Raw genomic sequence first — 19,219 nt, 5'->3', positions numbered from 1 at the left:
CAGCTCTCCTCTAACCTAAAGCCTATAAAGTTTTCTACCAAGAGAACCCTCTAGCTATCAAGCTTTCTGCTATTCTGCAGTAAGTGGAATCAGAAAAAGCTTTCACTCTCTCCTTATACATAGTTAGTACAGTGTATAAACAATTAAATTTTTATTGGCATAAAGACTGGAACTGGTTGGTCTAACTATTAACCTATAAAGTATCAGAATAGTCTCCCTCAATCCTTCTTGTCCTCAAGTATCCCCTTCAATCTAAATCCCGGAAATAACTACTGAGACAGCAAGAGAATGATCCTGTAAACTTCTGGCCAAAGCAACCACCTGAGAAGCAAGATGTTAGCATCCCAGTCTATACTCCATGATTATTTAACTTTTATACAAAGTAGAGCAAGTTCAAGAGAAGACAGTGAAATTCCCACCCCATACAGAACACATTCAAGAAAGTGGAACATATGTATTCAACTTCTTGCAAGCAAAATACAAGGAACAGATCCTTCTAAATACCGAGTCATTAGAGCAAAGACAACAAAGTTACTGCTTGTTGGTTTGTTTTTTTTAAACTAATTCCCTTAAATTTTCATGCAACTGCACAAAAGAAAATGTTTTGTTTGGAATGAAATAGCAATTACTTGTTTCAAACAAATGTTACCATGTCTTCAATTAAGTAACTTTTTTTAATCTTTATTTTTGGACAAAGCTGACTTGCATACATTTTCTTGTTCCCTAATTGAAATAAAATTTGCGCAACCCTAATGCTAAATAGCATGAAAAAATGTCTTGGGCCTCTCATACTTAGCACTTTCACTCTCTCTGTAGCTCAGATCCCTTCTGTAAAATGGGAATAGTGTGGCCTTATTGAGATTTTGTGAGGATAAATGAATGTGTAAATAATCAAGCAAACTATGATTGCAAAGCCATTGACACCATAAACAGCCTAGGAAGCCTTGATTAAATTAATAACTTTGTCAGCAGAGCAGGAACCTAATAATAATGAGAATATAAGACAAGAAAATTAACAAAGAGAAGAACAACAAAATTTCGAATACCTGCACAGTGTTTGCTCCCTATCAGTCCTCTAGCAAGAACAAAGCAGATCTATTGAAAAAATATTAGGCAGTTCTTCAACTAAAGCTGATCATATTCATAAAAGATGTGAACTTAAAATTGCACAGCCTTACTTCCAGTATTTCCCAATATCCAAATACTTGACTTTGCAACTTTTGTGGTCATTTTTAATCCTCAGTAAAAATGTTATGTACAATATTCAAGATAAAAATCAAAAAACATGGAAGTTCATCTACCTGGTTTAGGGTAACATTTATCCCTCAATATTAAGAAACTGGCTTAGAATTTTGACACATATCCCATTTACTTCTTTCAGCTGAAACCAGGCAAAGTCAGTGGTTTTGAGGCAAAACCAGATGAAGAGTTCACGTGACTCCAAACAAAAAGCAGTTTTCACACAGCCTCTTATGAGCTGAACAGAAATGAGCAAGTCTGGCACAACTCAATGTTCTACAAGACATGCACAAAGGACCTAGTACTGAGAGGTGCTGAAGGTCTCTGGGTACAGAGCACTGCAGGATCAGGCTCAACGTGCTAATGACTTTTCATACGGTAGTGGGGATTAACCACAATGTGACTCCTGCAGTCATTTGCAGCCTGAATGAAACAGGAAAACCTCTTTTTGACTTTGCAAGGAAAGGGTTTGCTCCTTTTCCTTTTTGCTGAGAACAGCCCCTTTTCTTTTCCCTAGACAAAAAAATGTTTTTTCTCACTAGGCTTTACTTGGAAATGCTAAGGATGTATCACCCCCTCCAGAGAATGACAGGCCAACAACTAGACCTTCTTTAACAGAGGTCTAAGTTGTTATACAGCCAATAAAAAACTATTGAGGTGGAATCAACCACAAAACCATGGGTCCTCTGTCTGTCCAGCTCCCTTCCCAGGCACTAGAAACCTCAGATTCCTGACCATGGTGACAGACTGGTGTAGCAGCCAAAAGAGCACACAGACATGGTTGCTGTCCCCTATACCTGCCAGACAATTTCCTCTCCCACACAGAACAATGGAGCAGAGCATCTTCTCCTCTCTATTCTGTTTCCAAGGCTGTAAGTATAGCCTCATCCATGGCCACAGCTATTTCATGGGACTGCTTCAACATTTCCAAAGTTATCAACACCCCTATTATTACTGCAACTGTCACTATTAACTGTTTAAAGTTTGGACACTAAAAGTTCCATGTGCCGTACCTTGAAATTATGATTATTATTTTTTCTTAGAAAACCCCTAATCAAGCTATACAATTAGAATGAGAGAAACACCATAAACGGTAGTTAACTGGACAGTCTCTGAATACTGGGCACGAGTATGAAATGAAAAGTGAAGTTTCAGACTCTTGCCTGTCTTTCTTTGGAAAAAAGCATCAGGGAGTTTGAAGAACAAAGAGTAAATTTTGATTGATTAGGGTGCTTACCTTAGAAGGTAACTCAAATGAAGTCTTAAAACATTAACATGGATAGATATTTCTAAGCAGGAAAACAAGTAAAGAGGGTCTAAACTCCCAGACTTTGCCTACTGCTCCTCCAGAAGGATCAGACCATTTTCACTACAGATAAGTAGTCATCAATTACAGGCTCACAAAAATATTTTAAGTTTTGAGGTCCTCGCATGTACAATGAGATTCTTCTGAGTGTACCAAAAAGAAAATAGCATCTAGAACCTACTGCACTATTTGTCTCTAAAGTCTTTGCTGCTGGGGTTTTTTTTGGTTTTTGTTTTTTTTTTTTTAAACAAACAATTCATCGAAGACAATAAACAGTCCTTCACCCTCTGTGTGACAGGGCCATCAAATCTGGTAGAGAATGTTGAATTATCAGAGGAAATGAGTCTATACCGGCTAGGGTAGCAAGGAAACAGTATCCTCTGTACAGACCTGAGGAAAGGTAACTACTAGTCTACATGCCAGGAAAGCTTCATAGTACTGCAAAGTATCCTCTCAGTCATCACTGCAGTTGGGTGAGTTGTTGTTTGACTTCAGCGATATCTTTAGCAGTAGCCAAGGCCACAGAAGCAGTAAAAGCTAGAAATATTTCTGCAGAGAGGCTGAAGTCTTTATTGGCAATCCTCAAACCAACTGAAGACTTGGATTTGCTTACAGTTACAAATAAATAAGGGCTGAGCCTTCTAGCCTAGATGACAGAAGCGACCTGGTAGTACTGGTTAAATGGGGGAGAAAAACAAGGAAAAGAAAAACAAGGAAAAGAAAAACAAGGAAAAGAAAAACAAGGAAAAGAAAAACAAGGAAAAGAAAAACAAGGAAAAGAAAAACAAGGAAAAGAAAAACAAGGAAAAGAAAAACAAGGAAAAGAAAAACAAGGAAAAGAAAAACAAGGAAAAGAAAAACAAGGAAAAGAAAAACAAGGAAAAGAAAAACAAGGAAAAGAAAAACAAGGAAAAGAAAAACAAGGAAAAGAAAAACAAGGAAAAGAAAAACAAGGAAAAGAAAAACAAGGAAAAGAAAAACAAGAGAAACACTCCTTTTCAAAGCCAGAAGTAAAGACATCCTTTTGGGCCTGGTGTACTCATTTACGTGCACGCACTCACACACAAAACCAAATCCAACTTGTGCCCCTGCTACTAACCTCTGCTGGCATTTACATAATGCCAGTCTAGTCTGCTGTGTGATACATAGCAACCTGTACATCCGTCAGCATTATTAACTCTTAGACTGAGAACACTGGGCTTGAAAGAAACACATAGCACTGCTAAAACATGCATTTATGTAAATACTGATTCTTCCCCAAGCTTTTTTTCTGTTGTTTTGTTGTTGGTTTTTTTTAATTAAAAAAATCTGAAGATACTGTGAATAGTCTAGAATGTGATAATGTGATATGATTATCAAAGGAAAGATGTAACATCAGCCTGACAGTTTACAAATGCAGTATTCAGTCCTACATGTAAATAAGATCACATACAGTAAGCAAATAGGATCACTATTCACAGTAATTGCCACACTAATTCACAAATTCTCAAGAGTAGATGGTAACAGACACAAAAAAAAAAACCCACAACAAAAAAACCCCACCAAACCCAAAACCACAAAACCCAAACTTTTTCCCCCAGCTGACCCTTTACACAATAAATTGGCTTTATGTGACCACGACTTAGAGGAATGTCAGTTGCAGACTTGACATTGCAGAGAGCAAAGTATAAAGGTTTTGAATGCTGTGGTTGTTCAGAAGAAACCTAGAGCCTCCCCCTTCCCTTCACAGGCATCAACTTAATTAATTGTAAGGAACATGGTCATTATGCAAATGAATTCAGTCCTGTGATTGGTTATTGCAGCAATGAAGATTCTCACACACTGTCCACATGAGTTCTGAAAATAGCAATGAGCATCTGTTCTGTGCAGTCTACCCCATCAACTTTCCTTTTACTATTTGTTTCAAAAAGAGTCTTTCAATAAATTTATGGTTCCTGACACCAGAATTTGTAAAGGAGCAAAGCAACATCATGGGAACAAGACTTCTGGCTAAGTGAAATAACATTTCTGGTAACACTTATCTACAGACTATAAGATGACTTGCTGGACAAATTAACTAATCTAGTAATATATTTACTTCGTATTAACTACTCTGTGATCTGCACTGCACATCTATACACAAAGACCTCTACTGTGCATTTATGCATGATATATTTAAGACATATAACTTAATTATAATCTTCTGTTCATTCCCAATATTTATTTTAATGCAAAATCAGTCCTGATATTGAATAAAACTCATTCTTCCACTTCTAAACTAGTTTGTCGTATCTATTTTAACTTTTGAGGCCATGCAACGTCATATCTACTTAAATTTTAACAAGGCAAATACCTTCCTCAGCAGGAAGAAAGTACATTCATTTTCCAGGGGTGAAAAACCATGCAACTTCAGTTTTGCTTGGACAGAGAAAGTAGGTAAGTTTAATATCTTCGGCTATTTTGGCCAGTAAACTGTTAGTATTACAAAAAGTTTGTCCACAACACAACAAAGAAAGAAGTTTCAAATAAATAACAAATTATTTTGTTTACCTTCTCTTTTGGTTTTTGTGATTTTAGAGTGTTTTGGGTTATGTATTTTCAACTTTGTATACACAAGACTGAAAAACAATTTAGAGAAAAGGCCAAATCTAATTATCCTTTCTAGTTTCATAATTCATTCCTAACTCAGCCAAAATCAGGTTGGCAAATATGTCCAAAATTTGAACGATTTAAAACCCACTGTAACTTGAATCCAAGTTTAACTATAGAATCTTGTTTAGCTTCATTTTCAGAGAATTCTGAGAAGGGGACATGCTTAAAACGTATCTGTATGTGCATCAAAATAAAACTGACATGGGAATTTAGGCAATCCAAAGATCAACACTAACAAAAAAAAAAACCCAAAAGCAGCAACAAAAAAACCCCCACCACAACAAAACCCTAGAAACATGAGGATATAAAACTTAGTCTGTGCCCTCTGTATAATTCAACTAAATGTTGCCTACTTCTCTGGATAACTGGAGTTACCACCAGTTGCTGAGTTTTGAATATTGCTGAATAAGCAAATAAATACAGCGGGTAAATAAGGTTAGTACTGGAGAAAATACTTTGTTCATTGACTCTAACCACATGAAATCTAAGTTCTAGTTATCGCAAAGAACTTTAAGGTATTTTTGTTAAAATTATTAAGTCATAGCAATAGGAGATGCCACCTAAGAAACTTGTTTATTCTGAAATATTAGCTGGGAAGTGGGTGGAGTAGGTATATTTTGATTTAACATGTTAGGTGTTCAGGTTATTGAAAATTTTAACAGAAAATAAAATGACAATTTTAATCAGAGAGTGTATGTATTTTCATGCCTTGTTCAGATTTAACTTGGTTCTGGGGTTTTTAATTTTTAAATAAAACAGTATTATTTAATGAAGCAACAACTACCACCCATGAAGGCTAAAGTAACTGAAGTAGCAAGACAAAGGGGTTCAGAGGCAAAGACAGTAGCATGTGCTAACATTCAAGAAAATTATGTCAATGTAGAGTTGTCCCTTCAAGGATAGTCTTAATTCATGGTCCTTTCAAAGTGTAGCTATTGCTGTCCTGAACATGAAACAGAGCTCTGAACATACAGCTGAGAATAAGGCTCTATCTTAACAGTAAAATTAACGAGATTAGAACGGGCCCTCAAGAAATTTTAGTAACCCAAAATTTTGTAACACATTTTGAATTGTGAGATGACTTAATATTAAAAGTAACATTCCATTTCTATGACTGTCTTAACACACACTGCACCCTGCAAGGAACAAATATGTGACTACACATGCACTAATTAAATATTTTTATTAAGAAAAAATATGTGTCATCACAAAAGTGGGCCATAAATTGTAGAGATATAATTCTCTTCTATTACTCTAACTAGAAACCAGAATCAAGGAGACACAAAAGAGTTAAACTCTCCCATTATAATAACTGAATAACCAACACTTATATAGTCCTTTAAAAAATAATGAGATACAGAAGCCAAAGTATTAGTTAGCTCAAACAGGGATGAAGATGCAACTCTCAAACTCTTAAGAGAGGAAACATCTTGGGGAAAAAAACCAAGAAATATTTAAAATAATCCTCTTTCTTTCAACCTCTGCCTCCTCATTAGTATGGGTTTGAGGCTCTTTCCTCCAGCAGCAGGAGCCAAGCTCCCAAGCAAGTGGCACACTTTGTTCTAGGTACTTTCAGGATATGGAATTCCTTTCCTTGCATCCTCTAAAAAAAAGAGTTAAATCTCTCATCCTGACTCTTTGCCCGTATGAGAAAATTTCCAGCTGAACTCACATCACCACATCACTAAGTGCTATAGGGTTACAAGGTATCTAAATCAGGTGTAAATGATCAAAATATAGGAAGATAATGAATAGTCTGATCAAACATAAAGTTTATGTGCACTTACTCCCAGAATTCCATCACTGGAGAAGTGGCATTTTGTAAAGAGACTTGACTGCAGTTGCTCATATTAAGTTTTTGAAATTCCACACAGTTTTCTATAAAAGAACAAAAAAGAGTTTGCTATATTGACATGTACATTTCCTGTTGTGCATCTTCTAGTTTATGCATCCTGTAAAGCCACCATTCTATAATACATTTTCTCTATGTCATTAAATGATTTCTAGGTACACTAAAATGCCACAGCTGCTACTTCTGTAACACTATTTTGGCCAGATCATAAGCCTATCCCAGAAAAATATCCATGCAGTATGATACACTCTCCTGTAATACCTTCCAAAGGCACAGTTGCAATGGCAAGGGCCAATAAAACATCTGAGGCAGAAGAAAGACGCTTTGAGAAACCGAGGCAATTGATTGGGAATTACAACATACTCCTACTCCAACCGCTAACTCAATGGTCAATGGTAACAATGGGCTTATGGGACACTGCCAGAAACAAGTTTCCACCTTGCCTTAATATGGCAAGTCAAAAGTTACTCTGGCTTATTATTATTATCTCTAATACAGAGAAAGAAGATCAAAGCAGCTCAGCATTGTTGAGTTGACACTTAATATTTGAACAGCGATCAACATTGGCTAAGCTCCTTTGCAGGGTTGCCAAAATTGATACTGAAGCCTTCCACATCTATTGGGCCCAAGACTAGTTACCTAACATAACCTAAACTGCAAGATTTCAAATAGCTTTAGGTGTGTTCAAAGAACACAATAATGATCAACTTACTAAAAACCATGAAAGACAGTACAATTGGTACATGATTTGAAATCGGACAGTAATATAAGCAATAAATGCAAAAACTTCAGGAACATGGAAATAAGGGCATTGGTATGTATTCCCATAGAAGTCTGTGATCTTCAAATGCTGTAAGTAGAGCATTAGAGCTAAAAATATCAGAGAGGATAGATGCAGAGCCCTATACTGCAAACCCTTACAAATACACACCTGATCTTTCATGTAAGAGGCTACTTTGCATGCAGTAAGGATTATATATGCGACTACATTTTCAGAAGTAGCTTGATGAACATTATCCCTCAACTTCTGGCATTAAAAAGAGCAAATCCGAAGTTCCACATTTAGTATTTTCCTCTCTATTTAAACTTCTCCTGATTTCATTAGAGTGAAAGGGCATGATTGTAACCTGTCATCAGGTCATCAGCTCTTCAGAAGAATTCACTTACTGTATTCAGGGAGAATAGGTATGATTGCAAATGAGAGTCTTGGGATTTAGCCAGAATATCTTACAGAATTAACAAAATCCAAAGTCATCTTCTGCTATCTGACATTATATTCTGCAGGAACAAATGCTTATACAATGACCTAAACCAAGAAGGTATGAATAAGTCTTCATTCCAGGATTCTTTTATCATGCTGTAGTCTGAATGTGATTGGCCCATTTCCACAGACTTTTCTGCTGGAATAGTTTGTTCCTGACATTTTAATATTTTAATCAATTGCTTGGAAGTATTTGTATAGCAATAATCTCTACTGAGGTCATACCTGTATTCCATTCATGCCCACAGGTAGCCCAAGGAAGCTCTGTAGTAAAGCAGTTAAACAAATAGAAGATAGCCCATGCTAAAATGATGATGTAATATACATTTAGATGTGCCTCTATAACTTGGGTAGCATATCCAATGCCTAGAGAAAAAACAGTGAGACACAATAGAAAACTTTTACTTTTCAGGTAATTATAAACAAATGTTTACTACTTTAAGTATATCTAAACTTCCACTTTGATACAATTTATTTTATTTTACTTCAAATTTAATGCATTCTTTTGCAGTAGAACACAGAACTGTTTGTTACCTTCAAACAGAGGGCAAACTTTCCTCCAGCATGTAATGCCTCCTTCACTAGTAAACTGTCCCAAGGCTGTCTCCAAGAAAAACACTGGTATTCCACAGCAAATAAAAAAAACCACATATGGGATGAGGAAAGCACCTACAAGCAAACATTGAAGGGATATTGGTTACAATTAATACAGTTCCTTGACAGCAGAGTGAGAAATTAATTTTCTTAATAAAGGAAGGATCACCTATTAGCCACCTCTCAGGCATCCTGCTGATAGTGCAGGAAGTGTTTACTCCTGGCCCCAAATATCAAAAGTTAACCTGTAAACCATTGCCACGAACTAAAAAAGATGAGACCAAAGTTCCTCAGTATAGACTAAGTTCTGCTCATGTGTCTCAAACACAAAATAGACCACAGTCTTGCTCAGCCACACAGTTCTGCTCTGATCATCACCAAGTCAGTCTACACTACCTTCTCTTCCTTGCTTTTCTCAGAAAAGCAGGGATGAAGAAGTATTATGGAAATTAAATCTAAGAAGTCCTTTGTATGTTATTTGGGTAAGCCTGATGATAAGGATTATGAAAAGAGAATGATGAAATAGACTTTAGAACTACTTACAAAAACAGGAAAGCAGGGCTTGGCCTTATCAGCTAGAAATATCAACGTGAAGTTGTCGGAAAATAACAAAGCATCAACATTTTTGTTAGATGCTGACAGTAAATTCTAGCATAGGTAATGAATAATACAATTCAATGCTGAAGCATTGTGTACAACAAAAAAAATCTTCTCTTATCAATTAACACATAGCAGAAGTATTGTATTATTTAATGATTGTGTTATTAGGTATGGCACCTAAAGAACATGGCTGTAAAGTATGCTGAAGCAAAGAAATGGGAGAAGATACATATGTTAGGCATAATGTAATTTGCTAATAATGTAGATTTTAGGTATTCCATTTAGAACTGGACCTAAATAATAAGGAATAAAATACAGCCTTTTGACTACATAGAGAAACCGTTAACATATAAGGCATAAAGAATTGTTTTCCTCATTCCCTCAGTACTCAGACTTTCTGATGAGGTGGAAGGAAAGCAAGGAACTATATTGGTTTAGACTGAAACAAGGAAAGAAGGAAATAAATACCGAGAAGAAAGCATAAAATAACTGATTCTGCCATTTTTACTTAGATCAAGAAAGTTTTACTGGTTTAACCAGGTAGACTAGCACAGCAAAACACTGCATAGAATAATTTATCTGAAGTTGTAGGAAAATTATAAAGCATTAACTAATTAAGTTATGAAAATAAAGTTTAGTACAACATACATAATGTGTTGCATCCAGGCCTCAACCTGCTTGATCCTAAACAAATAATCCCACAATACTAATCAGCTTCATTTAAAGCTCCCATTAAATGATGTAAGCATCCCACCATTTATTCCATTTCAAATCAACACAGGATATGCTAAACACAAAAAAGTTTTGGTGGATGCAGTTTTTCCTAAGAAGATGCATTTTACAGTGCTGTCCATCATTGCATACATAGATCAGTTCTTTAGAGCACTAGCAATAGCAGCATTTCCTTTCTTCAGTGGGAGTCCTGAAGATCAGTTTGATCATTAATGAACAGCACCTCTCTTATACTAAATCTCTGTCAGAATATTAACTATGAAGAAAATGTTTCTGAATATACCTCAGGAAGATATCTACAACTACAAGGCAAATAGGGTATCCCATTCATGATCTTAAAAACAAAACACACCAATAACCAAATACCACAATATACCCACAACCTGCAACAACTGTTATGCTTTAGTAGCCTTGATTAGAAAGTTGAGACAACTAAATACAGCTGCTTTGACTTGCAGTTTCTTTCTTCAGACCTAGCATATCAAGAGAGATTTCTTCCCGAGTAGTGTCTTCCATCAACCAGGCAATTTGCCTATAGTTGAATCTCAGCTGTATCTCAAGCAATACACATGGATTTCACAAAGAATGGAATCCTTGCATCTACAACATGGTTTCTCTGTATGATTTACTGTGCAAATGGTTTGAAAAAAATCCTTGTAGGTCAGGCAAACTGCTGGCCAGTATCAAGTCTGGCTTGGCTCACTCATATGCACAATCATAGCAAGTTAACATGGCAACTTGTTGAAATTGAAAGCATTAGCTTTGACTCTATTTTTCCAACACTGTTCTACAACAGGTATACATCATGAAAATTTGAGGACATCAGGTTTTCCAGCTTGCAAACAGAACATATTCCAAGAAATACCTAATTCTAAACGTGCAAAGAAATTAATTTTCCTAAAAACCCCACTAAATATCCATGAGAACAAATTGAAATTATAGAAGCTTATGTGTACACTACCTGTTATAACTTGGAGTAAATACCAGAGAGACATCAGACCTCAGAAGTTCCATACTACTGCTTCTAGATTTGTTCCATATCTAGCAAGTTATTTCATAACTAACTTATACATCTTACCATTGTCTTCACTTACCACACACTAAGTAGTTTTCAGTATTTGCATCTGATGCATCAAACAAGTCCAACTCTGGTCTAATTCCAGCAGGGCATTCCAGAGAGTTACAAAAACACAGGTCATAGACCAAGTCCTCATTGAATAAAATTGAAGTCAATGGCAAATTTCCCATGGTGCCGGGACACGACCAATTAAACCACACACATTAATTCTATTCTTAAGGAATAGGGTGGTGATTAAGTATGATATATAAGTAATTACTTTTTCACCATGTCACCCAAAAACATGAGTAGAAGTTTTTCTACCCAATGTTATAGCCTTAAAAATGATACCATCACATTTTGACAAGCTAGCATATACATACAAATGGGCATATAAATGTTACTGTATGAACAAGGAAAACTTCATTATATACTGAAAAAATATTTCTCTTTTCCTTTGCCTAAATTTTGCTGGGAAAACTTTGACAATGAACAGGAAACTGTTCTGCATATCATATCCAGCACATTAATATTTCTGTACTAATAGCAGTAGTTGGTAACATTGTTCTGAAGGCAGGTGAATTCTCGTTATCTTAGCTTTGCTGAAGTACAAGTATATAAAGAAAGGAGCTGCAAACTATAAACACAGATTCCACAGCAGTACTAGTCTTATAGAAACAGCAGACAAAATGGTCCAAAATCATCCCTGAGTTCAGACAACTGTGCCTAGTTTTGGAGGGACAAGGGAAAGAAATTTAACACAGCATTGTTAGCAAACCTGTTAAAGAATAGATCTTTGCATATCAGCCACTGAACATATTATTTTTCTCCCAGCCTATATGCTCACAATAACACTGATTCAGGCCTTAAGTGGGAAGAATGTTGAATCTAGTCCACAGAATTCTAAACTAAATTTTTAATTTACTTTTCTTTCCTCATTGCAAGTCACAGCTGACGTGCTTATTCTTAACTGTAACATATCTTACATAGTTTATACTTAACTATAACCAATACATGCCACATGTTATACTTTTGTAGAAGTTAAGTCTGTTCTTTTCTCTCTCAAACAACATTCTTATTCTAAATTTTATAGGGTTTGCTCTCTCCTTTGAGTAACAGGCTGCTTTTACACCTTCCGCTACTCTACTGTAGTGATTTGGGAAGTAATGAGGGAAAAAAAGTACAGCTGAGTTAAAGAAATTTTCATATGACAAGAAAAAAAAGTAATCTTTGTAGCATTATCAAAAACAATATTAATCCTCTCCAAAGTATACTGTTGTGAAAAATAAACTGCTACATTCTTTTCTCATCAGATGAACTTATTGAATTATGCTTGGGTCTGTATTCACACGCAGAAGAAAACACACAGTGTACTACTATAACAGAATACTAGCTTCTTCCGCATTAAAAAACTTACAGGAAAAGATATGTCAATTTACTGATAGAAAAGAAACTTGTGAAAGTAAGCCATGCAATATTTGGGGAGTAGAAGGAAAGAAAAATACAGCGATTTTTTTCTTAGTTGTCAGATGCTTCATACTTCCCTATCTGCACATGCACTGAAACCCTGAATACCTCTCTCTTACTAGTGCAAGAAATACTGCAAAGCATTCTTAATTGTTTATTTCCCACACGTTTATGGTGAGCTGTAAATCAACATATGATGCCATCTTACCTCCTCCATTCTTGTAGCAAAGATATGGGAATCTCCATACATTTCCCAACCCAATAATCTCCCCTGCCACAGAAAGCACAAATTCAACCTTATTGTTCCAGTGACCTCTTTCATGAACTTTCTTATCATTGCTGTGGACGAGGTTGGTACTTGAGGCTTCTGGGTCCAAAGCATCTTCTGGCTTGCCATTAATTATAGGAATAGTCTTTTCAGCTGTCATGACTGTTCAGCCTACGGGAGAACAAAAGAAGAACATACGGATGTTTTAAGTAATAATCTTCACCGACTAAAGAATTCCCTTAGCATATCATTGGCTTCTTATTACCTACATAAATTTGCAAGTGAAAGTGAAGGAGGCAACTCTGTAAGACTGGACAAGTTGGGAAAAAGGAAAAAAGGGGGGTGGGGGAGGGAAGAGAAGCTTATGTACAAGGGAAGGAGAAGATTTCCAAGTTGAGACAGACAACTTAGTAGTACGATGTTGATTTAAGGCACAGGTAGCGAAGCTTTTCAAAAATCCCTCCCCAAGCAAGGATCCCAGCTTGACTAACCTACCAGAGGACAGAGATCCCCTGCACCTTCCAGGCACGCAGTATCGAGAACAGAAAGAGAAAGGGCTGTGGAGAAGGGGGCCTGAACGGTTCTGGCCTGCCTGGAGGAGTAAGGGAGCCCCCAGACTACTCACCCAGGGCTCTGCCTGTGCCTGCGCGGCTGGGAGAGGGACGGGGTCTCTAGCTCAGTGCTCGGCTCCGAGCGGAGCTCCGCGGGCTGCCGCTCTTCGCTCTGTTGCACGGGAGGACGGGGCAGGGCGGCCGCCGGCGCCCGGCGGCAGAGGCGGCCGGGGCGAGGCGGGGATAACGCGGCCGGCGTTAGGATAGCGAGGAGCCGGAAAGCCTCCTCCTGTTCTGCGGCTGCTGCCCGGCCGGCCGGCGGGGATAGGATGCTCCCCGCGCTCTGGAGCCGGAATTTGCAAATGCTCAGCCTTCCCCGGCGCGATGGTATAACACCCGCCTCCCCCCTCCGCCCACCTCAGGCTGTCCCGCCGGCTCCCCCCCCCTCCTCCTCCTCCTCCTCCTCCTCCACGCAGCATCACCACCCGAGCATCCCCAGCCCCTCGCTCCCCCGCCCGGCGCAAAGCCACCAGGGCCGAGCACCGGGCGGTCCCCAGCCCTGCTCCGTGCAGCCCCTCGTCCCTCCGCGGCGAGGGGGAAGGCGACCTGCGTGCGGCTCGCCGAGGGCCCGCGGTGCCGCCGGCGGCGGCGACTCGCTGCGCACCTGCCGCCCGGCCGCCTCGCTGCAGTACCCGCCGCCGCGGCGGCCGCAGCCCGGCCCCGCCGCCGCCCCGGCCGCCGGCTCCCCCCGCGGCTTGGCTTGTCGGGGGCTTTCGTTCAAGTTCAGGCCTGGCAAGTTTAAAAAAAAAAAAAAAAAAAAAAAAAAAAAAAAAAGAGGGACGCGCCGAAAACGGAAGACATTAACTTCAGCGGGAAAGGGCGGGGGGGAGAAAAAAAGGATTTAAAAAAAAAAATGTGGGGGGAACATTTGAAAAGTGTGGAAACAATGTGGGCGCTTTCGAGTTACACTGGGAAAATGCAGAAACGGCCCACATGGGCATTTCTAACCGGGGTTTTGCTTACAATTCAAGCTAAATAAGTGTAAAATAGAAGTAAGAATGGGAAAAAAATAATACAAACTCTTGTTTCAGGTTGAATGAGGTATTTCATATAGAGAACTTTTTTCCATTTCATGCACCCCCCCCCCTCCTTTTTTCAGTAGGTCAGTTATTCCCAGCCCATGTTGGCTCAACCCAAACTAAATACCTCTTCCATTATTTACCTCTGCAGCTTCTCCTTGGCAAATGGCAGGGCCCCACTCAAGTTTTAGCTTAAAATATTGCCCCGGATCCAAACTCTCAGTTGCAGCTACAATCACCGACATTTTGCTCTGCAGCTACAGGAGATGCACTTTGGAACACCGTCTCTTAAATCCAGGATTACATTTAAGCGTGCTGGAGGATGCTGTGAGACAGCATACTCTTCCACGTGAATTCTCTCCCTCTTGCCCTCCAGCTCCATGGACTTTTCACACTGCCAGGAAAACTGTTAGCCAGTGCTTACTGAAGACAACGGAAAGATGCCCATGGATAGATTTTATATTAACTTTAGCTGACTTTGGAAGCTAGAGCCTGATCGTACCCTGCTTACACATGTAGCCTCAGTGTGTTTACACATTGAAGTTCCTACTGCAGTTAAAGTTCTTAGAATTCTGCTTTTAAATTATGCATGCCACAAGAGTGGGTGTTGGGGCCTCACCCTACATTCTCTGTCAACTATATATCATATAAACATTTGCACCTAACAGGTGCGGCATGAGGCCCTTTTCTTATTGATACCAACATATATAGCACTAGTCAAACCTATACTGTGAAATGAAAAAGTGCCTGTAGTAAAATGATGATAAAACTGCAGAATTCTGATTTTTATTTTTTTTTTTTAAAGTTCTTTCACACAGACATCCTCCACAGATATCATTACCAGAGCTGGGTTGGGTTTTGGGCGGTCTTTCTGTGGTTTGTTTTTAGTTTTAATGCAGCTGGTATTCATTAACTAAGGATGGAATAGATCCATTTTTCCCAACCTGGCTTTGTACAAACCAAACTCAACTTTGAGGGGGTTTTGTTGTTTTATTTTTTTCCCCCCTTCTTCATCTAGTTTTCAGTAGGGATCAAAACAGGCATTGTTTTTCTGTATTCCAGCCAGGCTGAGCAGGCTGAACAGGATACACTTGAACATCAAAGCTGAAACTGAATTCTCATTTCATTCCTGAGAGTAATTCTAAAAATGGAGGGAAGCTAAGGGACAGCAAACATCTGACTGATAATTCAATACATGGGAGAGATCAGTCTTCTTCAAATAGACTAATGATACCAAATTGAAGGGGTCTGCTCCAAAGAACAGTCTATAGGATGACTAGCAGATGCAAAAGGTGTTTAATCACTGCTGATTTGTTCAGTATTTGAAATTATTAATTCCTGGTGACAAATATTTTATCCACTACTGTGCTCTTGCACTGATTCCCATTCAGTCTCCTACCAATTGAAGGGTTTATGGAAGTAATTGCTAGCTGCTAGTCTTTCTGAATACTTTACTGAAATGCAGCACAGTGTTTGCAACAGATAACGTCCCAATTTTTAAAACAGGTTGATAACCCTGTTTTTTTAATCTGGTGGAGCCTCCTCTATTGCAATGAAAAATTCTCTGGATTACAGACTATATATCAATTCATGCACTAACCCAGTGTCTCTCATGCTCCTCATCATGAATTCATGCCTGCTTCTGTCAGTCTGTTGGGAGATCTGCACGTGACATGCAGAGTTCAACTTGGTGACTGGGATGAGAGCAAATCTTGCAACATGGCTGTACTGTAAGACAAGAGACTGATAGTTACCAATATCAGAAGGCTGTTACTAGTAAAACCAGTATCTACTAGTAAAACATTAGTTAATTAACCAAAACATTAGTACATATTCTGTAGAAGGGCTAGCAGCACAACACATCAAGTAATCTAGTTATGTCCAAGGAGATTTCTTCTGCATTGTCTATTCCATTCCTGATAATGTGGCATCAGTTCTGCAGAAGCATTTAGAATTGTTGCCTACAACACACTTACCAGAAATAACTTTCCTGGCCATTCCTCTCAAGTCCCACATTAAAATGATGTGACCTAAAGAAGCAATTCAAGTTCTGCCTTATTCAGGTTTATCTCCACACTCCCAAGGCAACCATTAATATTCTGCATGGAAAGTAGACATGGGTGGGAGTGGAAACCAGGTGTTTCTGCTAGCCAAAGAAAGGTGCCATGAAGTACTAAATGTTCTAAGACTACCTTTATTTAGATTTATAAACTAAAATTAATAAAGATGTGGAATTGATATATAAAGTAACTTGAGAAAAAAAACTTCTAAGAAAAAGCCGTATCCCCATGGGATTCTGCCAGGATGCTGAAATAAATGGCCCAGATGCACCGAGGAATACGCACTGTACCCAAGCTTCTTTGCTTACTGACAGAACTCATATTCAGCCTATTTTTCCATTTATTTGTTCTGGAACTTCTACCTGGTCCATACTTTCAAGACAGAAATACACAGAGTTGTTAAGATGTACCAACACATGTGGAAGATTAACCCTCTTGCTTTTTTCCTCCTTAGTGCCCAACCCCTACACAATTCAGAAGGCTTGGAAAGAAAACTGCATGATACAGTTGCATGTTTTGCTTCTTATGCTTTGGATGTATAACTTTTCTCGGAAATCAGGATGCTTTGCTTATCCCGCACTTTGGATCCTCAGTAGGATGCCTCAGTTTCTGTGGTACTACTGTTGGACAAGAGTGAACTCTCTGCTACACTGTGTAATATATTGTCCCACATATGTGCCTCTAGATTTCTGCATTTTTCCTGAATAAAACAAACAAACAAAAAGCAATAAGTAGCTTTCCAAAAGAGAATTCTCATTAGAATTAGAGATAATGTCCTAATAGAGAGATCAATGCAACATTCATGCAAGTGTTTAATGTAAGCAAAAGTCATGTTACACAGCTTTAGAAATTAAAAGGCTTGGCTCCATTTCTTCTCCTTATTAAACCACTGTAACTGTTGATTTCTGTGTTGTTTCAACAATATAGAGCCCTGTGTCAATATAATTGAAGGGAAGAGGGAACAACAATCCTCTCCAGATTTAAAAGCTTTAGTTTAGATTTCATACAAGCAAAATCTGCACAAACCTTATGTAAAGATTTCACAAAGTTAGACTCTTCATGGGTAAATAGCTACACAAAAGTGAAGAAATACAATAAGAATTTCATTAGTGATAGTGATCTGACACAATATTTTGGATCAAAAGCCTAAGATCACAAAGCCATTTGTGAACAAGTAAGACACCCTTTAGCTATGCTATTACAGACTGGACTTAAGTCAAAAAGCATAGGCTGTCTGATTTGTGCCTAATCAGTTTTCTACAATGGGAAAAAAAGATTTATTTGTTGCAGATAACTTTAAGCAACAACTGACTGTTGGGCTTCTATTTAGAAAGGCTTAACAGCTATCAGTGTAGATCTCTCAAATTTATTGCCCATGCCTCACAATGGTTGTGATGCCTAATCTAGAGTTCAAGAGACCTGTGAACACCACTTTTTCATCTAATGATGTTGCCCTTTGGAGGCCTTCTCTTGTCCCTTGCTGTCAGTCTGAGATCCATATTTTCTTTCTGTTACACACATTTTATCTTCCAGACCATCTTATCTCCTAAACAGGAGTGGATGATATATTCCACAATATGGGTTTTCTGCTAGACTTGTGCTAACAAGTCTTCATCTTTGGATCACCCTAAGGCATCTTGCTGTGAAAGGGTTAACTTCAGTTCCCCTACAAGCTTCCTCAGTGTCTTTTGTCAGCCAGACTTTTCTGACAGCTATTCTGTGACTGCCTGTATTTTAATAAATGAGAAAGGTGATCCGATGTCTCATGAAAAAGGTGGTACACATCATGGATTCCTCATGGTGCCACACACAAGCAAGCAGCATTCCCACTGTGTTTTATGGAGACACCTCTCTGCTAATGTGGCTGGCTAATAGTATCTTGACCTTTTTAAACATGAGTTTTACAGACAGACAGCACTTGGAGGGAACCACCAACAGTGAGGCTTATACACAACTTTCAAGAGTTAGCAGTCATCCAACCAAATTGAACAGAGACCCTTTCCATGTTGTGTCAAAGTCTTATCTGCTAACTTAGCTAACAAAAGCACATTTTTACTTTTGCTAGCACTTAGAGCAGCAAGAAAAGCAAGAAGTTATTTTTATTAAAAAAACATCCTCATGCCTCTGACTGTAAACCTTAAGGCACTGTACTTCTGAATAAGACATGACGTATATTTCTACATATTGGCAGAAAATAACCACCCTCCAGTAGTGTAGCAATTGTATGCAAAGGTGTCCAACAATACAGAAATAAAGAGTAAAATCCACTATTTTTTGTGAAGAGAGGAAAATACCTATCCATATAAGTGAGAGCACTAAAAGAGAAGATACCTATGGAATGATGTTTTAATGTGACTTGCAAGTGAGACCAAATAAAAGAAACACCAAATAGAGACCTCCAAAGAATTAGACACATAACACTGCAACTGCCTTTACCACTAGAAACTGAACTTGCAGTCTACATGCAGCTATGCATATTGTCAGTATGTCAAACTCATACTTACTGAGAGGTGTTACAACCT

The 19,219-nt window shown here is 38.3% G+C and overlaps 1 protein-coding gene across 1 annotated transcript in view; it reads right to left on the bottom strand.

Moving 5' to 3' along the window:
• SLC6A11 (solute carrier family 6 member 11) overlaps window positions 1–13,167 on the bottom strand; it is a 104,311-nt gene extending 91,144 nt beyond the window's left edge. The window contains exons 1-4 of the mRNA XM_075053560.1: window positions 12,948–13,167; window positions 8,824–8,958; window positions 8,515–8,655; window positions 6,964–7,054 (exon numbers count right to left, since the gene is read on the bottom strand). Of these exons, the coding sequence (XP_074909661.1) occupies window positions 6,964–7,054; window positions 8,515–8,655; window positions 8,824–8,958; window positions 12,948–13,167 (587 nt within the window). The remainder of the gene's footprint in view (window positions 1–6,963; window positions 7,055–8,514; window positions 8,656–8,823; window positions 8,959–12,947) is intronic.
• Window positions 13,168–19,219: the final 6,052 nt, after the last annotated feature.

Source organism: Buteo buteo, chromosome 21, assembly GCF_964188355.1.
Source record: "Buteo buteo chromosome 21, bButBut1.hap1.1, whole genome shotgun sequence".
Taxonomy (NCBI): domain Eukaryota; kingdom Metazoa; phylum Chordata; class Aves; order Accipitriformes; family Accipitridae; genus Buteo; species Buteo buteo.
This window is presented reverse-complemented; position numbering and strand designations above follow the sequence as displayed.